Raw genomic sequence first — 21,814 nt, 5'->3', positions numbered from 1 at the left:
ACGGAAGTTGTGCAGCGTGCCCAAGCTTTGCTTCCTGAGTAGAAGCTGGATTCCTTGCAGCTGTGGTTCCTCAGAGGCCCTTAAAGGAGCCACGCTTTGCTGCTTTCAGCGTATCTGAGACTGACCCCCTCACCATCAGCATGATTTAGATTGGATCACCTGGACAGGTGATCCGCCAAAATGAATAACCGAATTGCCGTATTTAGCAGATAGTTCAGGACTGTTCCTTGGCCTAATGAATTCTCACTATAAGGAAAACATTATAAAGACCCAAGGAGACCGGAGGAGGGTTACGGTGACCTCCAGGTCTTGAACCAGATATTCAGGATCCGCCACATTAGAGGGTTCTGGTTTCTTTGAAACAAATGCTTACGGTGTGCTCTTGGCTACCCTGACCAATCAGAAGATAAGGATTGTACAAAAACTGCTTACTAACCGTTAACCGCCCAAACTAAAACAAGGTGTCCCGTGGACCCCTCTTGACCTCACTCTCACCCCTTCCGCTCAGGCACCGCTCTATTAACCTCTTCCTCCATGGCTATCAGAGATTTTGGATAGAAACAGAGGAGTATTCCTTTGAAGAGAAACTAGTACAGGATTTGGCTGTAAGTACTGACTCAACTGGGAGCAGATATGGGTGCGAATGCATTTGATTTTTGTATTCATGTGTGTGCGTTATAACCATTAAAGATGCGCAAAGAATTGGGTGTATAAATCTGAAAGGAGCTAACTGTATAAATTATCAGAGGGAACCCTGCTAATAATGGTCATAAGAGCCAGAGGATGAATTTCACTTGGAGGGGCTGGTCCTGTGATCATCCTCCCCCGTCCTCACTAACAGCTGATGTTGCTTGGGATGCGCAGCCGTGCCTTGAAAAGTTCATGCTAAGTTAAGTTTTGAGCACCCTTGGTTGCAGGAGGCCAGCCACCCCAGCCAAAGCCCTGCATGTCCGGTCAGTAGCTTCACTTTGGGGAAGGCATATCTAAATGCCCTTCCTGCATCTCACAGTTCTGTATTTGGCCCTTCTGAAGATTTGCCACGCCTCGTCTCTAACAGGCTTCATGCTCTAAAACTACTTGAAACAACACGCAAGGGGAAAAGCTTATCGCGGCAGCAACACTGAGCTTCATCCTGGTTCAGAAAGAAAATACACCCTCCTCTCCTTTGGCCAAGCCCTGGTTCTTTTCCTCTTTCTCCTTATTTCTCCCATCTATCTTTTTCTCTCATCCCTACTTCTCTCCATTAGTCTTGCCCTGTGTTTCTCATATTTACACTTTTCATGTTACATTCTCTTTCCCTTTCCCCATCTCCCTCTGTTTCTTATCCTCTTCCTGGCTTTTTTCCTTTAATCCTTCCTCCCGCATTTTCTTTCCATTTCTCTTTATGCCCTTCAGTCTTTTCATATATTCCTGTCGGTGAGAAAGACAGTCACTTGGTTTTCCCAGTTTCTTGATTAGTGTGAAGTTGACAATGAACATCATTTCAACCCTCTCCCTTCTTCTGAACCATTCACACAACCTGCGCAGTTCTCACCAATTTACTGAATATGGTCCACCCTGCTTGTTCTGCCACTGCTGGAAAATCCACTTACACGTCTGGCATCAGCTGCTATTTCCCTTTCTGTAAAAGGAGAGAGAGAAAAGAGGAGAAACTGCAAGGCTCACAGCTCCAGGATGGCATCTCTCAGGAACAGCAAGATTTTCAGGGTCAGGGGTGAGGGCAGGAAAGAGAACTATTTCCGTGGGTTGAGTCTAGAATAGTAATAGACCCCAAAACAGCCCCAGTGCTTTATAACTCTTGCCCCACACCTGTTCCCAGCCCAGCTCTCCAAGAGAAATGTCAGGTGTTGACGGAGAGACGCGGCCTCTCGGGGACTCTCCAGGGCTTCCCTCCTGACCGAGGGTGCCCAGAGCTTGCATGAGAGTTCTGCTGACTTGGGTCTGTAGCGCCTCCCCTGCGGTCAGGCTTTTGCTTTTCCTTTCATTTCGTTTTAACCCCCCAAACTGCAGTGTTTCTTTAATTGGCTGAAAAATACATATATTTCATTCCCAAACCTTGCATCCTTAGGGCTTCTGTCCTGAAATAAACATATGACGTCGCGGTTTCTCTCTGTGCTTTGAGGTGATGCGCTCTGTGCCTGGTGCTCTTACCTTTGTTCGCATGCGGTGGTGTGCCATGTGCTGAAATCCGTGCCTAAAACCTGTCTGCCTTGGTTTGTGTAGAGATCTCCCAAGGTGGAAGAAGAAGAGGCGGAGGAGACAGAAAAGCAGCCGGACCCACTTCATCAGATCATACTCCACTTTAGCCGCAATGCTCTCACAGAGAGGAGGTCAGCACTGCCGGAGCGCCCTGCTCGTCCCAGGCACAGGCACAGCTGTGTCGACCCCAAACCGTCCTCCCGCAGGTTGCAGTGTGCACAGAGGGGATGCCAGAGTTGAGCAGCCCTCCTTGCTGCTCTGTTCTTGGCCATCGAGAAACCTCTAGGGGAACTACCTAAGCCCTTTCATCATAACGCCTGACCCTGAGTCTGAAGATGAAGCAGCCTGAAATTGTAACTTCATCCCTGAATTCCATGTCAAGCCAAGGCTGATTCAGATTTTCACAGTGGTTTCTAAGAATCGGGGTGAGGGAGGGAGTTTCTGATTAATTCACTAGTACATTGAAGATGTATACGGCACTTGGTATTTTCTGCTGGGTCCAAAGGTAGCCTGCTAAATATTTCCTCCATTCTTTCCAGCAAACTGGAAGACGACCCTTTGTACACCTCCTATGCCAGCATGATGGCCAAGGTACACGTGGGTTTTCTGCCCGTTGTCTCAGTCTTTCTATTTCCCTTAGACCTCTTCAGGCACATGAAAACTGTCACAGGAAGCAGCAGGCCTGGGACTGGGTCATGGCCTGGGCTCCAGGCCTTGCACAGTTCACGTGCCGTACGGGCAGCATTAATGAACCACTCTCCCATCATCCTATAGAAACCTTGAAGCTTTGCAGAAACAGTGGGTCTGGTGGCTGGGTTCTCATGATGCTTCTGAACCAGCTAATCAGGGCTTAGGCATCCACTTCATCCTCGTATTTTTACTCAGTGCTCAGAACACGTCCAGCAGTTCAGACACATCTGTAGGTGAAGGAGGTCCGGTACATTTGGAAACAGGCCTAGAGACTACAGGAAGTTCCTAGTGTTCTGGAAGAGATGGAGTGACCAGAGATGACGTTTCTGTGTCACAGAGAGGGACGGTGGCCTCTGGAATGCCAAGTGGTTAAGCAAACTGCTGCTTCTCAAATGGGAGAACTTCATGTCGGGCAGCAAGGGGGGTAGGTTGGGGTACAGGAGCGCCCGTTCCCCTGCCAGCTGCACCACGGGGTCACTTTGGGATTCACAGTCTGGGTTTCCCTAATCTTTTGTCCAAACCCCTGGTTCTTGCTGAGAAAGGCCAGCTCCCTGTGCTCTTGTCTCTCGATTTACACCAGAACTTCACTAAGTAGAAGAGTTCAGGTCTGTGGTTAAACCCGATGGGTCCCCATTGACTGTGTGATCTCGGCGTTCCCGTTTCTCATTTCTGAACCCCGTGGTAACTGCAAAGGTGGCCTTTATAGTTGAATGTTGCCTGCAGTGGTCCAAATGTTCTTGGTTTTACAGAGTGCTGAGGTCCTGAGGTACCTGTGAATTACATCCTGTCCCCTTCCTCACACAGTAGAGTCTTGTTTACACGGCTCACCTTTTTGTTTTGTTCTGTTTTGTTAGCATCTTTATTGGAGTATAATGTACTCCAATAAATGGAGTACAAGGGTGTGTGAGTTTCTGCTGTATAACAAAGTGAACCAGCCATACATATACATACAAGGCTCACCTTTAATTTGATTGTCTGTCTCCTCCTCTCCCTGCTGCATGCAATTCAGAGTTGTCAGAGTGGGGAAGACGAAGAAGGGGAGGAAGACAAGGAAAAAACGTTTGAAGTAAGTTCTCACTAAGATGGAAGACAGCAGGAGGGCCTTCAGGGGTGGGTGCTGACATTAGCCACATGGCTCACCCACCACAGGTGTCTGGTGGCAAATACATTAGTTGTGGTTGCTGTCTGTCTCTTGGCTCAGTCAGCAAACGGCCCCACAGCTTTGCTCTTCTGGAAAATCTCCTACCTCTACCCAAGTGTGGTGGTAACAGGGGCCGTAGAAGGGCACATTCAAACGTTCAAAAGTGAAAATTCACAGCGGTAGAGACACTGGATGGTTTTTTGCACCGTTATTCTGTAAACGTACTTAATCACAATCTTAATTTTGAGGCAGTGCAGGACCCTGAATCTCTCAAGATAGAGCGACATGAGTTTACTTGTACTGTTTTACAGACAAAGTATACAACAGTAAAAGTAAATGAAGACGATTACAGTTCTGGAAAGCCTTGACATTCTAGCATCTCATAGCTGGTAGAGTCTCAGTTAAGTGTGGTCTGAGCATTCTGGATAAGTGGGTGTTTCCTACAGATAAACTCCAGCTGAGCCCTCAGCAGGTTTTCCTGTATGACTGAACATTGAAAGCAAGCACATTTTAATCTGGGGTCACTTCCTATAATTATAGTATCACAGGGGAACAGACTGTGTTACCTATCAGTACAAAAAGTAGAAAATTCCGCATCGAAAGGTGAGTAAATTATGGGTGGACAGTTTTGGAAAGCTGGACAGCATCTAAAAATAAACTTCCAAAGTCTGTTTTGTTCAAAATTATGTTTGTTGCCTTCTTAGGCAAGTAAAGATTCTCTCTCTCAACTCACCTGACCACGGTGGATTCTCTGGGGGTAAACAGATCTTTTCCCGCTTTTTTTTTTTTTTCTAGGAGAAAGAAATGGAAAAGCAGAAAACCCTCTATCAGCAAGCTCGGCTGCATGAGCGTGGAGCCGCAGAGATGGTCCTTCAGATGATAAGCGCCAGCAAAGGTGATTTCTGGGATTTCTACACGGGCCCCTTAGCTACCACAGAGATGTCACACCATGACGTGACGTCGTTATTAACGGGTCCTGGTAAAGCCCAGTAGATGTGATTTACCCTCTGTTTCCTTGGTGATTCAACGGAATCTTTACCACGGCAGGTGAGATGAGCCCCATGGTGGTGGAGACTCTGAAGCTGGGGATCGCCATTCTGAATGGGGGCAACGCTGGCGTGCAGCAGGTAATGGGGGCTTGCAGGAGGTGGGGCAGACTTCCTGGGGTATTTCCATTTGACAGCTGTCACACTTCAGGGAAGAGATGTTGACTCTGCTACAGAGGTGGCCGCCCAGAATCACCTTTGCTGGTGTTTTGTCCTTAGTGACCAGTTATATCAGAGTAACTGGGAACACAGATAAAACCAGGACTAGGAGTCTTTAGACAAAGGTATGCTTAGTAAAGAGGGCTTACCTAGGCTTCAAAAAGAAAAACATTACATTTTTTTCATCATTTCTACAAAAATATGCTCTAGAGGAAGTTTTCTAAGCCTTAGGTTTTTATTTCGACCCTTTCCCTTATTAGCTGCCTTACTGTGAGCAAAAGGGGCCTGATCAGTTAAGTGAGGTTCATAACCCCACACACCTATTGTTCGTTCACTCATTCATTTATTCATTTATTTAACAGCTGTTTAGTGATTGTTGACTATGCACTAGGGCCAGGCTCTCTTCTGTGGGTAGAGGGTGTAGCAGTGAATAATGCAAATAAAAACTCCTGCCATCATGCATTAAATGAGGGAACACACAAAGACATACAAAGTGGAGCGTCTGGCACATGGAGTTCATTCAGCAATCTGATTTGGAACTGGCTACAGGAGATAGAAATGCACCGGTGTCTCCTGAGTACTCCAGGCTCTGGCTAAAAATAAAAGCATCTGTGTGTGCACAGGAAAATGAAATTTCAAAGACTTTTGGCATTCATAAGGGTTATATCCCAGGGCCTTTGAGAATTTCCAAATCCATGACTACCATTATTGCGTATAATTTTTCCCAGGCTTTAACTCATCACAAACAAATTTCTCATTAAGAACTACCATTTTCAAAGGCACCTCTCACTTTCTGTTCTCTTCCACCACCACCCCGTCAGTTGACTTTCTTACAGAGCCCTTTAAAAAAAAAAAAAAAGAAAGAAAATTCTTATTATGTCAGACAAAGTTCCTGGCTTGCCAGTAACAGGGAACAGAGGACACTAAGTCTTATTGTGAGAGAGATACTGAGCTCTCAACTAGGCTCATTAGTAGGTAAGCTCCTTGCTCCAGTGCGTTAAAATCATTGCATGAGCTGTTCAGATTATACCTCAGCAACCGTAAACATTACTACATCCCAGTCCTGGCACCTGTTCCCAAATAGAAGAGGCTTCAAACAGTAAATCTATGAATGTCAAAGATCCACTATACTGTCAATACCAGTGGACCTTTATAAAATAAAACATCTGCCCTAAAATATTCTGGTTCCATAAGTGGAGGGTGGCGCTCAGGCACACTGAAGGTTTAAGTCCACAGGTGGAGTATCTCGATGCTTACCCAGGATTACAAACCACCATCCTGGATCTGACTCGGTGTACCTGCATGGCTGCCATCTGTCCATCACAATTAGGAGGGTTAGTACGTGTGCCATAGTTTTCATTGTTTTTCCCTTTTAAATGTGTCTCCCTTGCAGAAAATGCTAGATTACCTAAAGGAGAAAAAGGATGCTGGGTTCTTTCAAAGCCTTTCTGGTCTTATGCAGTCTTGCAGGTAAATATGGGAAAACCACCCATAGCATTTTTTTAAAGTTCTTCACTATTCAGGGAAAGGGGAATGGGGTGGGGGAGGGCCACAGAATAAACTGGCTTATCATGGAATTATTGAGAAAGGAGTACCTACTTCCGAAAGCTAAGAGGATGGGTATTGTTCCTCCAGCCCTCAGGATTACCTTCAAATAGCATTCAGAGGGGAAAATGTAATCTATACACACACACACACACACACACACACACCCCTACCAACACCTGTTTGGTGTTTGAATCGCCCTTACCTCCTTTTTTCTTAGGTTGTTTTATTTGGAGCTAAGTGAGTTTCTCTTAAACATGTATGCTCATAAAAGTTAAACTAGAAAAGAACGGAAAAGAGGAGGAATCCCTCAGTATGACTCAAGGCTATGTGTTCATTAGACCCATTAGGCACTTTGTTAATCCTTAACAATTCTTTCAGCCTGAATAGATATTTTGTGGGTACATATTTTGACACATCCATTCTGACAGAGGCACATCCTGACGTGGGAACATTTTGACATTGTCTGAAAAACAAAGCATTAAACTTTCCATTTATATTACCCAGTGGCGTAAGCCTCCCCTCATGGCTGAACCCTCTGACAGATGAACAATAGGTAACCAAAAGTCGTAAGGTTACCATACTTGCTCATTTCAGAAACAAGCCAGCAATCTTTCTAAGAAAAGTGTCAGCTTATTCTCCGAGATTCATATGTATTTTGAACCGTCTGCAACTCATTCTGAAAGAAGTCAAAGTTATAATTATCTAGCTCGTTTGCCTCCGATTAATAATTCTTAAACTTGGAACGTTAGTCCAATTGAAAATTTGGAAGATGGATGTTCTTTTTTTGGTGGACCGCATGATATTGCTAGTCATATTGGATTGGGTAAATATTGTACCCTGGGGATATACAGAGCATATTTGAGCTGCAGTACAATCCCTGTCCTCAGCTCCATTTTTCCCCCACCGACAGCCTCCCTCAGGAAAAGAAAATGTAATATTGCCAGACCTGACTCACTGAGGGTGAAATAGTACATGTGGACTCAAAGATGGCGAAAATCAAGGCAGTTCAGTCCTGTATTGCTCATGATATTCTCGATTAACTTTCTAAGAGTTCTCTTGGTAGTTTGTAGTACTTAATATTGCTAAGCTAATTTATAATGCTGGCTTAGAGGGACAGGTGACATACCCTTAGAGGCCAACTGAGTTCTAACAGAAGTTTTAAGGTATTTTAAATGGTTTTTTGCTGATTATAAAAATAATGTGTATTTGTAAAATGGTTAAGCATTGAAGAAATCAGAACATTTGAAATGGGTATTTCGGGATGGAGTAAGGGTCAGAAATGTCCACCGCACAGATTGTCTCCTGAATCAGCAGCAATGCTTCAGAGCAGCTATGTCCAAGTGTCCTGGTTCCGTATCCTCCTCCCAAAATCAAAGGATACTTTTGTATTATCAAGCAGACCCTTTTTATAGCAGGGTCTGGGGAAAACCAATATAATGGCAGTAGGAATTTTCACTTTCTCTTTAGAATTCGTCTAAATTACAGAACATATGTGACTCCCTAAAAGGGGTGTTGGATTTTTCCCCAAAATCTTTCCAATCCAACAGTCATTTCCTTTGCCCAGTGATAAAAGGAAGAGGAGGTTTTGCAGAATCTTACTGGACTCAGCCATCAGCTTCTCTAAGGTCTATGTTCTTGTGAGACTTTGTGGTCTTATGTTCCATAAAATCTTTTTTATTGGCTAAGGAGTTAGACCCTATTAGAGAAATGGAGTGAGCCCCAGTTGGAAATCACATGATCATTATTCTCATTATAGCTTTGCGGTTGTCCTAGAGGTTCCTGGCTAAGCAGGTTTTGTTGGTGGCTGTGGCTGGGAAGGTTGTGGAAGGTGAGGACAAAAATGAAAGCCAACTTGTCACAGGTTCAGGAGCACCTAGGGACACCATTGCCTCTAGAAAGCGTGATCTTGGCTACTTTTGGCTCCTGAATGTTAGAATAGAAGGGTGTGGCCCTTCAAAATCTGAAACTTTGGGGCTTCCCTGGTGGCGCAGTGGTTGAGAGTCCGCCTGCCGATGCAGGGGACGCGGGTTCGTGCACCAGTCCGGGAAGATCCCACATGCCGCAGAGCGGCTGGGCCCGTGGGCCATGGCCGCTGAGCCTGCACGTCCGGAGCCTGTGCTCCACAACGGGAGAGGCCACAACAGTGAGAGGCCCGCGAACCGCAAAAAAAAAAAAAAAAATCTGAAACTTTGTAGCTCTCTCCATCAGTATTCATCCTAAGCACTAAAAGCCGCTATTCCTTGTGATTCTCAGAGAAAGTAGGTAAATGTGGAAGGTGAACATGAATTAGTACAGTTTAAAGTAAACTTTCCCTTAAGAAATCTTAGAAACAGATTATTCCTTCTTGATTTGGAAAGCCTTTCTAAATCTTCGTCCATAAGAAGGGACTCAAACTGGACAAACAGTGACCATCACATACATGTTTCTGACCCCTGTCCTTGCACATGGCAAGGGCTGTGAGCTCCAGGCATCCTTGGACAACACTGCTTAGCACGAACCCAGGGAATCATTAGACTCTCAACCATACCACAATACGTTGGCGCATTTATGATAATGCAAGGACAGGGTATTCTTAGTTGATGGGTTCATTGATGTTAAAAACCCATTTTCCCAGTGCGTGTAGCCCTGAACCTTGTTTTCTTTCGTCTGTTACAAGTGTCCTTGATTTGAATGCGTTTGAGAGGCAGAATAAAGCTGAAGGCCTGGGGATGGTTACTGAGGAAGGAACACGTAAGTAACTGATGAAGGTGAAGGCTTCTCTGTTTCCAATTCAAATCCTAGTTCACTATTTCTGGTTAGAGCCCCTGTTCACTGCCGCTTAATCTCCAAGGACTTGCTCCATTTCAGCAAGATGTTTCCATCCATAGTTTTGATAAGGCATATGCAGACTGATGTGTTCACAGAACCAGTATTAGCTAAAGAGAGTCTGTCTTGATGTCTGTGGTTTTCTTACTCTGTATCCTTCTGTTTTTCTCTTACGGCTAGTCATCGTTCGTGAGCGTGGTAAGTTTGAGTTTCCGGCCCGAGCTCCTACCGTGTGTGTGAGTCCCAAGAGATCTTATTTAATCGGCTCAGCACAGACACATTTTCGGCTTGGTGGTTGCATGTTGAGTTTAACTCAGCAGTTTGTTGTTTAATTAAAGAAGTGTCTTCCCTCTTCCAAAGCATGTGTTATGGACTGTGAATCATTACCGCCTAGCTGTTTTCCTTCCAAATGCATCCCGGGGCTAACAATTCTAGCTTTGTTGGGTGTTGCCTCAGTTCCAGTTTTAATTGGGTCTGTCACCATTCATCCACAGTTCCCTCTCCACGCTGTTCTGACACAGCTCCTTTAGCATTTTTGCAGTCATGTGTGGTGGAAGGTATTCTATGTTGAAAAGCCAAACAGATGCTCACCAGTGTTCTGTGTTTTCAAGGTGAAAAAGTACTCCAGAATGATGAGTTTACACGAGATCTCTTTAGATTCCTACAGTTACTTTGTGAAGGACATAACAGTGGTAAGTGGAACAGATTTGATTTGTCAAGGGGCAACAACATTCAGGTACAAAATTTTGATTCATTTCAGGTTGCCACATTTAATACAGCCAGTTGCTAATTTAAGAACAACAGTTAATCCATTCCTTAATAAGAAACCCTATGTAACATGGCCTTTAACTTCATGGCTAATGTTATTTAGTGCTACCCAGGCTAAGTTGCTTCCAGAATCTTCAGATATTGAAGCTAAACACCCACCCCTTGCTGTCAGGTCCCTCAGGGCTCATTAAGTCCAGTTTCTGGTGCCGCTGGGAGGGGAGGGCTCAGGGCAGTGCTCTGTCCTTCAGGACCTAAACAGTGTGCCCTTGTAAGGCTTTTCACATGGTGAGTCTCTTCTGAGCTCAGCTGAGAAGAAGCTTAGAGCCACCTGCTCTGCAGGGATGGACTCTGACCCAACCCTGGTGTTCTCAGATTTCCAGAACTTCCTGCGGACTCAGATGGGCAACACCACCACCGTGAACGTCATCATCAGTACCGTGGACTACCTTCTGCGTCTGCAGGTGAGTGGGCGTTGGATGGTAGCACACCTCACATACACTTCCAGAAGCTAAAGACAGTTACACAGCCTCAGGGACGGCCCAGGATACAGTCCAGCCTCAGTAAGGAAGGTCTTGTAATCTTATGTCCACACACTTACGGGAAGTCAAATACCTAAATGTGAGTTTGAAGACGGAAGTCGGGGGAGTGGTCATCTACCAAATCTTCTGTTATAAACTGCTGATTCACTTTAGTTTTGCCAGTGTAAGCTTAGCCACAGTACTCCAGGCAAGCTGTGCATGGGAACAGGCTTTCACTAGGAAAAAGAGGTACAGAAAGCGGGAATAAGATGGGTCCACAAGTTCTTAGTGTTGAGACGTCATCTGGTTGAATGGTTTGAAGGAAAATCCAAATAATGTCAAGAAAATCTGCACAAACATAAAAAGGATGCCCTCTTCTCTTTGCTGATTCCTCAACCTGGTTCTGCCACTCACCAGTTCATGACCTGGAGCAGTCTGTTTAACCTCCTGGTGTCCAATTTCCTCATCTATAAAACGAGTAGTCCTGTCTCATTGAAAATGAGTAGTAGTGTCTCATTGGGTGGTGGTAAAGATGGAGAGGTTTAATACGTGTAACGTGCTCAGAACGACGCCCGGCACTTACGGTGTCAGCTATCATGTTGCTGCTGCTATCATGATTATTTGGATGATCAATATTATCTTTAACGTACAATTTTCATTGTGAATAAATTGTCCTATAACATGGTCACCCAGGTCCAGCTGAACGCTGCCCTCTCTTCTATGTGTTCTTTCCTGCAGAGGGGGACTATCTGTACTTAAAAGGTGCCCGGGATCAGATACCTCTGTGCTTCTTCACAGAGTCCCAGGCTCCTGTCATAACAAAGTGGTCACAGAAATGTAGGATGCTCTTGTACTCTTCCTGAACATTGGGTTTAGCTTCATGGACTGAGAAATACTAAACCCTCTCACTATGTGAGAAATACTAAACTCTCCTTTTTTGTTCTTAGGAATCAATCAGTGACTTCTACTGGTATTATTCAGGGAAGGACGTCATTGATGAATCTGGACAGCACAATTTTTCCAAAGCCCTGGCGGTCACCAAGCAGATTTTCAATTCTCTTACGGAATACATCCAGGTATGTGCTATAGAGCGCATGCCTGAGAACAAAGAGAACATCTTTAACCTTCCCATGTTCTAATTCCCTACAGAATACTTGGCTGCATATGTGGACTGTGCATCCAGCTATAGCACTGACAATATTCCTCACCTATAAATAGAAACCAGTGGTACCTACACTCTACGAGAAGCTGTAGTTTATGGACCCCACTGTGACCTGTTAATAGCAGTGTCACACTTTATGTGCATTTATCTGGTTAACATTTTGCTTTCCCGCCTAGTCTGAAATCTTTTTGTCAACAGAAAATTTCTCATTCGTTTTAAAATTCTTCACTTTTAGCATGTGTGGCACATCAGAGGTGTTCAGTAAGCATGGAGAGTGGAGTGGAGGAATGATTGATAGCATGAAGGAATAAAGGGACAAGTGGTATTATCTTGAGCCTTGAGATTAAACACAGAATTCATGAGAGCCTACCAATCTGTCAGAAATTCACTCTATGGAAAAGGTAACTTCAGAAGCACATAAACTAAGTGCAGTGGCAGTCACATCAACAGGTAAATTTCAGGTTGAACATCTCACAGCAATCTTTCTCTGTTCACAGCATTCTCTACTCATTGCCTACAGTGGTCTAGCTACTGTGAAAAGGAGTAGAGGACGTCCTCAGGCAGAATTTGCTGTGAAATCGGTAGCCATATCATGGTGCTCTGTGATGTGATACAAGATCTTTTAAGATCTATATGTTGAGCCAACTGGCACACTCAGATCATATTTGCTTACTAAAATAAACACAAGACTAAGACTTGAAAAGAAGGATTTTAAGGAAGATATTGATCCATGCTTTACTCAAGGATTGTAAGAACATAGGGAGATAAACCTAGGAACAGGTGACTGAGCTGAAGTTTCACAGTGTGTGAAATACGTATGAAGGTCATTGAACTGATCTGACAAGCATCTGATTTGCTCTCTGCAGAGCCCATCCTAATCTCCAGAACTTCCTATGGAGCACTTAACCCAAATGTAAAAGAAAAGTGTATTTGGGGTGAATGTGAGTTTTTTTCAACAACCAGTTTTGTTTCAACAAAGAATCTAGAGGCTTCTAGGGATCAGACACCAAATGTACATGAACAGTACTTTTTAAACAAGCTTACTTGATTTAGGGACGCAGGCAAAATTTCTCCTGCTCACCTCTTCCCTGGGAATTCTGCCAAGCCTTTTCTAGAACTTGATACTAGAACACTAGTACCAGTGAAAGTGTAGAAAAATATAGGAAAAAGCTATAAGGAAGAGTTAAGGATAAAGAACATAGGCAGAATGTGACAAAAGACTCTAAATGTATAAAATATATATATATAAAACAGCCTCACTCAAGAGGTAGGGAATAAGGTGCCAGCCTAAGAAGCTTTGGAAATGAGTACAGTCTGAAAGACCAAAGGCAAAAGGAGCTATACATAAGCACCTTGGTTGATGAAGTTTTTCCCATGTGGATATGTGTTAATAATTCTGAAACCATTATACACATATAATGGAAGTGAACGAGGTTTCTCACCGTTGGAGTGGGAAGTTACAGAGGAGCAAGCAGAGGAGATAGAAGATCCCTGTGGGAATGAATGAGAGTCAGAGACATTTGTATGCTAAACTCATGTTCAGCTTAACATAGATACAAATGGTTACATATGGAAATGTTTATGGAGATGTGTATACACACGGATTAGGACAACACACATATTTCTGCTGCTCTGTCAGCCAGGAGGACCTAAAAAATGATACCCCAGTAGCAACAAGCACAACTAGAGCCCAGATCTTGGTTTCTAATACCATTGAAAGGAAATACGGCTCCGTAGAGAAATGGCTGATTCTAGAACTAGGGCTGGAAACATACAGGATGAGCCTGGAGAATGCTATAGTGCAAGAGAATGCTAAAAAAAAAATGATGGGGGTGTGTCAAAGGGATACAGGAGCCAACTGAAAGAGCTCCCAATGGCCAAAACTGGAAAAATTAGAGCTACAAAAGAAAGTAAATAAAGTAGTACTGCATTATAACCCAAAGCGTAAAATGAATGTGTGGAGTCCATACTGATATAAATAAATGATTAAATAAATAAGAAAGAATAGACAACTCTCCATTCAGAAGAATTTCAAGTAACTTATTTTTAAAAAGAAGAGAAAAGAAACAGTGGTTCAGTAATGATCTTCCAAAATAGGAAAGGCTATTGACATGGAAAATGCAGACTGGTCATCAAGTCATCCGTCTATGTCTGGCTTTCAGAAAAGATAGAGATGATGTACCTGACATTTAGGTTAATGATAAGAAAATCCTAAAAGTAGTTGAACATTAGGAATGTAATTCAGATTTTTTCACTTAAGTAGATAGCCCTGTGGTCATCACATCTAACATGCAACTTTGCCTGCAAACAACGCGTGCACAAGGGCCTGGTTTTCAAATTGTGCTCCTTGGAATCCTGGAGTTCCTCAGAACCCCTCTTAGGCCAAGGTGTGGGCCAGAGTCGGCAGGAGTACCCTTCAGTCCTGTTTCAACCAGAGCATTTACCTCTCAAATAATGTTCTCTAGCATAAGAATGGAAGCTAAAAGAAAATCTCTGAAAATCACCGCACTGTGACATTCCTAGTGATTTTTCCTAGAAATTGGGTCTTAGGATTGGGTGGGGGCAGGGGGGACCCGATGGAGTGGGGAGAAAAGTAATATCCTGGGAAAATATTGAGCTGCAAAATATGTGACCTTTGGAAAGAGCTCTCTACTTATCTGAGCTGATGTCAAATGCCCTTACTAGGGCAAGTTTCAGAGCAGCTGGTGATGCTCCAGTGAAATAAGAATGTCCTCCTCTCCGTAGGGCCCCTGCGTTGGGAACCAGCAGAGCCTCGCTCACAGTAGGCTATGGGATGCAGTGGTCGGCTTCCTCCATGTATTTGCTAACATGCAGATGAAGCTCTCTCAGGTACTGTGGCCCGTTCCCCGTTCCCGACGTGTGGTTGGTGTGAAACGCTAAGTCAATCCCCACCCCCTGGTCTTCCCATTGTGGGTGTAGCTGCTTGACGAAATGATTGGAAAAGCCATGCAGATCAGGTCTCATTTTTAAAATGAGGGCCTAAGTGGGAGATAGGAATGCATACCTGCGGGGAGTGGGGGGCGGGCGGGGGTGTCCCACACAGGCTTTTGCATGAATGCAGCTTTCTCCCTTGTGTCCTTTTCATAACAGCTTCAACACTTGCTTTTTATGGTGCTAATCCCTTTTGCTTCCTTGTCACTGTTTTGCAATTTATGCACATGATCTACCCCCCTGTCTGCTCTGTCAAATGTCTGCATGTCTCTGTAATTCACATCTCCCTTCTCTGTCACCTTTGCTTCCCCTCTCCCCCATCTCTGCCTTTCCTTCTCACTCCCCATCTCTCTGGCAAGATGAATCGGAATCGCTCAGAGCATTTATTATGAACAAATAAATGTAGCGTCTGTGGTAGTCGATGGCCTCTCTCCATGGCAACACATGAGGGAGAACTTCAGGATATGTTTCAGGCTGCTCAGAGTAACATTGGCAGCGTTAATTTAAATAATATGTATCTAAAATTGTCAAGGCTGTCACATCTGCCTCTCTCTTCTGGAATGTGCTATTTACCCCTTTCATTTTTCCCCTTTTGACTCTGGCCTTATGGGAGGAGAGAGTTCTTGGGAGGGCTGCCGATTTATCAGCCCAGTGGGGCAGTGCGGTGTAGAGGCTCCAGAGACAGGATCCTGACCCTGCCACCTCCTCACTGGTGTCTTCTGGGAAGTCACTTCCCCTTTCCGGTTTTTGCTTTCATCATCTATAAGATATTGGGAGTTAAAATAGACGCCCTTTGAGGGCTCTTCTAGCTCTGACAATCTACACCTCTCTGATGTTTTGTGGACAGCTGTGACACACTCCAAAGGTGCTAGAAAATCCCTCTGAAGTCTGAAGGGCCAAAGAACTATGTCTTTGTGAGAGAGAGTCTGGAAAAGAAGTGTGGCCCAGAATGCATTTTTTAACCTCACCCTCAGATTCCCCACCTCAGATCTTCCAAGGCTTGTTTTGCTTCTGTGACATAGGTATCAAGCCCGGAGCTCACTTGGCAGTGCCCCGTCTGCAATGCTGAAATGAAAACCAAACAGACTGGTATCAAAACCATCCGGAGGAATAGCCTCGATGATATATTAATAACATTTTAAGGGACCACTGGCACCCAGATCACCACCAATTAGAATCAGGAGAACCTAAATTAAGAAAGAAAGGAGAACCCAATTGGTGATTAGAACCTTGCTACTTTAATTGGATTGCAGTAGTATTCCCCAGAAGCTCACTGGTAATTCTTCAGTATGAAAAATGGCAACCTAAGCTACTAGAGGTACCTAACGGCTCTCTGGTGGATTGGGTTGTTCAGTAGTTTTGGACAACAATTGGTATGTCTGCCACGTTGCGTTAATAAAAGGAAAACCGTAAAGGAACTCTTTTGTATGAACCCTGCTGCAGCGAGCCTCCGGATGCTACAAAGAGAGGATGCGAAGGCATCCGCATTCACCATGAGAAGGGAGCTCATCCTGGAGATGGATGTAGCCTTCACCTGACCTTCCCAGAGCAGGCTCTCCTTGCTCACTGCCCTGTACTTTACTGAGGGATCAGATAGCTCAGGGGTATCTCCTGTTTCTGTTCTAGGATTCCAGTCAGATCGAGCTGCTGAAGGAACTCTTGGATCTCCTTCAGGACATGGTGGTGATGCTTCTGTCCCTCCTGGAAGGTTGGGCTGTTTGGTATAACTAGGCAATCACACGACTGTAATTGGTCCGAGCACTAACAGTACTAATCACGCAGATTATCCTCCTGGCAGGTCATTGATGCCATATGACATTGGTTAGAAAACCAAATTTTCAGAAACAAAAAAATGAGTGAGGGGCACATGGTCTGATGGACAAAGCCTGAAACCAACTCATTTTATCTCAGTAGGAAAGCCAGAATGAACTGGGGAAAACCTCCAAGCTTTGCTTTTCCCTATCCTCTCCCTCTCCCCATTGCTTTTTCGATACATCTGGCTGCCAGTGTGTATGCCAGCCATCTAGTTGGGCACCCTCCTAGGTCTAAGGGGATTAGAGGGGCACCACTTATCCCTATGTGTCCCTGATAATCTGATAATGAAACCACTCTCCAGGCCCCAGGCCAGACAAAAGGCACTGGCGTGGCCATCTCCTCCTTCCCTGTGTTTCTTTCCCCCTTGGCTCCTGGTGGTGTAGTCTTTATGGCTTGCTGCTCCCTCCTACCCATTTCCAAATCATCATGGTCAGAAAGGAGCTGACCGATTTGGCATATAAGTCTTCTAAGAAATATCTGCCTGACCAGTTACATGATGACATGGGTTTATTTATGTATCTGTATGTCTTTTTGAACCTGCCTCACAGGGAATGTGGTAAATGGAACTATTGGCAAGCAGATGGTTGACACACTGGTAGAGTCCTCTACCAATGTAGAAATGATCTTGAAATTCTTTGACATGTTCTTGAAACTTAAAGACTTAACTGGCTCAGACACCTTCAAAGAATATGACCCCGATGGGAAAGGGATCATCTCCAAAAAGGAATTCCAGAAGGCCATGGAAGGGCAAAAACAGTACACGCAGTCGGAGATTGACTTTCTCCTTTCGTGCGCAGAAGCGGATGAGAATGACATGTTTAATTACGTTGACTTTGTAGACCGGTTCCACGAGCCGGCCAAGGACATAGGGTTTAACGTGGCGGTGTTATTGACAAACCTCTCCGAACATATGCCAAATGATTCTCGCCTTAAGTGTCTGTTGGACCCAGCCGAAAGCGTACTCACTTACTTTGAACCGTACCTAGGACGCATTGAGATCATGGGTGAGGCCAAGAAGATTGAGCGTGTTTATTTTGAGATCAGTGAGTCCAGTCGAACTCAGTGGGAGAAGCCCCAGGTGAAGGAGTCTAAGCAGCAGTTCATCTTTGATGTCGTCAACGAAGGTGGAGAGCAGGAGAAGATGGAGCTGTTCGTGAACTTCTGTGAAGACACCATCTTTGAGATGCAGTTAGCCTCACAGATCTCAGAATCGGACTCAGCCGACAGGCCAGAAGAGGAGGAGGAAGAAAATGAAGACTCTTCCTATACGTTAGAAGTTGAGGGTGAAGAGGACGACAAGGCTTTTGAGTGTGCCTCTGCGTTTGCCGTGGCCTGTGCCTCAGTGAAGAGAAACGTGGCCAACTTTCTGAAGAGGGCCACCCTGAAGAACCTCAAGAAGCAGTGTAGGAAGGTAAAGAAGATGACTCTGAAGGAGCTGGTGAAGGTGTTCTTCTCTTTCTTCTGGACGTTGTTCGTGGGGCTCTTCCACTTGCTCTTCGCCATACTGGGAGGAATCTTTCAGATTCTCTGGAGCACAGTGTTTGGAGGGGGCCTCATAGAAGGCGCAAAGAACATCAGAGTCACAAAGATCCTGGGTGACATGCCTGACCCAACCCAATTTGGTATCCACGATGATGCAATGGAGGCTGAGAGGGCAGAAGTGCCCGAGCCGGGTATCGCCACGGAACTTGTGCACTTCGTAAAGGGGGAGAGGGGAGATGCGGAAATTATGTCAGATCTCTTTGGACTCCAGTCAAAGAAAGAAGGTGGCTTAAAGCATGGGCCTGAAGTGGGTTTGGGTGACCTCTCTGAGATTACTGGCAAGGATGAACCCCCCACGTTAGAGAGTACTGTACGGGAGAAAAGGAAAGCACAGGTAAGCATGATTTGTTTCTATCATCTTTCTTTATCCCTAGAAAAAGACTTGCCACTCTACCTTGCCGTCAGTACTGACACCAGTTCCTAGGAGGCAATGTTGTGTTAGACACCAGCTCATCTGTGATTACCCTGATCTGATAATTCCAGCTCTGCCATGTCTGGAGAGATGAGACTTAGGTGGTTGTCTCAATATCTAATTGCTGAATGGTCTTCCAGTTTACATTGTAGAGTTCAAACAGGATGGTCCTTGACCCTCAACTTGCTTCCACACCTTTATTAGGTTAGTTCTCAAGGCGCACAGGTTCATTCAGTAACTGAAAGCATAGAAAACCAGGTATAGCATACGAGGAGACCTTTCTGGTGAGATAAACTTCTGCAGTATCCTAAAAGGTCCAGATGTTATCATATGATTTAGCACAGTGCCCAGTGAGTTTTATCATGCTTGGGACATTTTCATCCTTGTGATGCAACCACTAGCCAGTTTGGACTTTGAGTCAGTCAACTAAATTAAGATAGCAGTAATTCAGAGCCCTTTGGCCATGGAAAGTTCTGGGCGTTGCAGCATCCAACTCACAGCATCATTCTAGCGATAAAGAGAGTATGGAGAGAAATGTAAAGAGATCAGAGCCCAAAGTCAACCTTTATTCATTTTGTTAAAAATAAATAAAGTTATTTATTTATTTATTTATTTATTTATTTATTTATTTATTTATGGCTGAGTTGGGTCTTTGTTGCTGCACGGCGGGCTTTCTCTAGTTGCGGCGAGCAGGGGCTACTCTTCTTTGTGGTGCACGGACTTCTCATCGCGGTGGCTTCTCTCATTGCGGAGCACAGCCTCTAGGCGTGCGGGCTTCAGTAGTTGTGGCTCACAGGCTCTGGAGTGCAGGCTCAGTAGTTGTGGCACACAGACTTAGTTGCTCCGCAGCATGTGGGATTTTCCCGGACCAGGGCTCAAACCCGTGTCCCCTGCACTGGCAGGCGGATTCTTAACCACTGCACCACTAGGGAAGCCCCTTTATTCATTTTTTACATGAATGTTTATTGAATAGTTAATATGCACTTGTCACTGTTTTAGGCTCTGGGAATACAGTGGTGAATGAGAAATGCATCGTCCCTATAATTTAGTGGAAAAGATAGACATTGGACAGGTCAGTACAAGCATGAAGAACATTAGGAAGTCTATCAGGTGCTATGGAAATGTATAGGAGAGATGTCTCACCTGGGTTAGAGAGTCAGGGAGAGAAGTATCAGAATCATAAGCATTCTGACAGTATTAATTTATTTATTGTTTTGCTCCCTGATGTCACCCAGGGCCTAGAACAGAGTTTGATACATAAAAGGGACTCATTCAAGGCCCGCTACATGCCAGGCTGTGTTCCTAGGATATGAGAATACATTGATTAACAAAAGAGACAACACTTTTGTTTTAAAGGAGCTTAATTTCTAGTGGAAGGAGACAACAACTAATTATCATTTTTGACATATGCTAAAATAAATGAACAAGGTCGTGTGTTACAGAATGAAAGTGGGCCCTACTGTAAGTAGGATACTCAAGGAGCATCTGCAAAGGTATCATCTGAACCAAGTCCTGAAGAATGGCAGGCCCACCAAAAGCCAGGGCAGTCATATTCCAGGCAAATGGTACAGCATGTGCCAAGGTCCTGGTGCAGGGAAGGATTTGGAATGTCCCAGGAAAGGAACGAAGGTCTGAATGTTTGTGCTGGAAATGAGTCAAGTGATGCAAGGTGAAAATGGAGAGAAAGGCCATGATCATGTAGGCCTTATAGGCTTTGGTGTTAGGGAGCTTGAATTTTATTCTAAGTGCAATGGTCATCAGCCAGAGGGATTGGGGTGATGGAAGAGAATTGAAGATACTGTCTGATGGACGCAGGTTCTGGATTGGACCTGTGTTCCATCTCTCCCCGACCCCGTGAAGCAGTAGGACCACTGCCACGGGGCTCTGACAATGTCCTAGCAAAAGTTTTTTCTTTGGGTTGAATAATAACAGGGCGGTTATGTTTTCAAGCTTGAAGTCTTTGTCTTATCACTCTAGAGCAGCTTAATATATAGCAGGACATCTATGTTCTGTGATCCTGAGAAAAGCAGAAGCATAAGGAGAGAAAGCCATTGGGACTTCTGACCATGGAGAGCAAAACGGCCAGTGATACGGCTCATCACCATGAACTCGTTTATTTTGAGGAAAGTTTGACTGATTGTTATTTTTGTCTAGGCAGCAGAGACGAAAGCAGCTCATGAAACCGAAGGAAAAGTGGAGTCTGAGAAGGCAGAGTAAGTTCTTGGTGGCATGGACTGCTCTAACTGCTGTGCTTAATCGTTCTTGATGGTAACCGCCATTTTGTTGTTATGGTAAATAGAAAGCTTGATTTCTATTAACATAAGAAACAGATATTGTGCAGGCCCTGGATACATTTCTTTTTTTTCGTTTTTATGGCTGAGTAATATTCCATTGTGTGTGTGTGTGTGTGTGTGTGTGTGTGTGTGTGTGTGTGTGTGTATCTCTTCTTTATCCATGCAGCTATTGACGGACACTTCAGTTGCTTCCATATCTTGGCTATTGTAAATAACGCTGCTGTGAACACTGGGGTGCATGTATCTTTTGGAATTACTGTTTTCGTTTTCTTTGGATGTATACCCAGGAGTGAAATTGCTGGATCGTATAGGAGATCTATTTTTAGTTTTTTGAGGAATCTCCATACTGTTTTCCATAGTGGCTGCACCAATTTACATTCCCACCAACAGTGCACAAGGGTTTCCTTTTCTCCAGATCCTGGCCAGGACTGGTTATTTGTTGTCTTTTTGATGATAGCCATTCTGGCAGGCGTGAGGTTTTGTGGTTTTGATTTGCATTTCCCTGATAATTAGTGATGGTGAGCATCTCTTCATGTGTGGATACATTTCTTTTTACCCCATCTATACAATAAACACAGTCTAATAATTTTGTTCACTTTAGACTCCAGATAGTAGATCAGAGTTTCACCATCTGACCGAGCAAATTATCAAACACTCACACTTAGCAACTTTATATAATGTTGATGATGGTGATATCTAGTAATTACTGAATAACTGTTACATACCAGGCCTTTTGCTAAGCTCTTTTATACAATATCTCATT

The 21,814-nt window shown here is 44.4% G+C and overlaps 1 protein-coding gene across 4 annotated transcripts in view; it reads left to right on the top strand.

Moving 5' to 3' along the window:
- Positions 1-21,814, top strand: part of RYR3 (ryanodine receptor 3) — a 551,722-nt gene that overhangs the window by 507,167 nt on the left and 22,741 nt on the right. For all 4 annotated transcript variants that reach the window (XM_082647182.1, XM_082647181.1, XM_082647183.1 and 1 more), the window contains exons 74-89: positions 509-605; positions 2,224-2,330; positions 2,739-2,790; positions 3,899-3,955; positions 4,826-4,925; positions 5,078-5,157; positions 6,629-6,705; positions 9,440-9,513; positions 9,769-9,786; positions 10,200-10,280; positions 10,729-10,817; positions 11,822-11,950; positions 14,782-14,886; positions 16,615-16,696; positions 17,352-18,679; positions 20,912-20,970. In XM_082647182.1, the coding sequence (XP_082503308.1) occupies positions 509-605; positions 2,224-2,330; positions 2,739-2,790; positions 3,899-3,955; positions 4,826-4,925; positions 5,078-5,157; positions 6,629-6,705; positions 9,440-9,513; positions 9,769-9,786; positions 10,200-10,280; positions 10,729-10,817; positions 11,822-11,950; positions 14,782-14,886; positions 16,615-16,696; positions 17,352-18,679; positions 20,912-20,970 (2,535 nt within the window). The remainder of the gene's footprint in view (positions 1-508; positions 606-2,223; positions 2,331-2,738; positions 2,791-3,898; positions 3,956-4,825; positions 4,926-5,077; positions 5,158-6,628; positions 6,706-9,439; positions 9,514-9,768; positions 9,787-10,199; positions 10,281-10,728; positions 10,818-11,821; positions 11,951-14,781; positions 14,887-16,614; positions 16,697-17,351; positions 18,680-20,911; positions 20,971-21,814) is intronic.

This window comes from Grampus griseus (genome assembly GCF_964374135.1).
Source record: "Grampus griseus genome assembly, chromosome: 2".
In the NCBI taxonomy this organism is placed as follows: domain Eukaryota; kingdom Metazoa; phylum Chordata; class Mammalia; order Artiodactyla; family Delphinidae; genus Grampus; species Grampus griseus.
The sequence above is the reverse complement of the archived record's forward strand: the minus strand, read 5'-3'. Positions and strand labels throughout refer to the sequence as shown.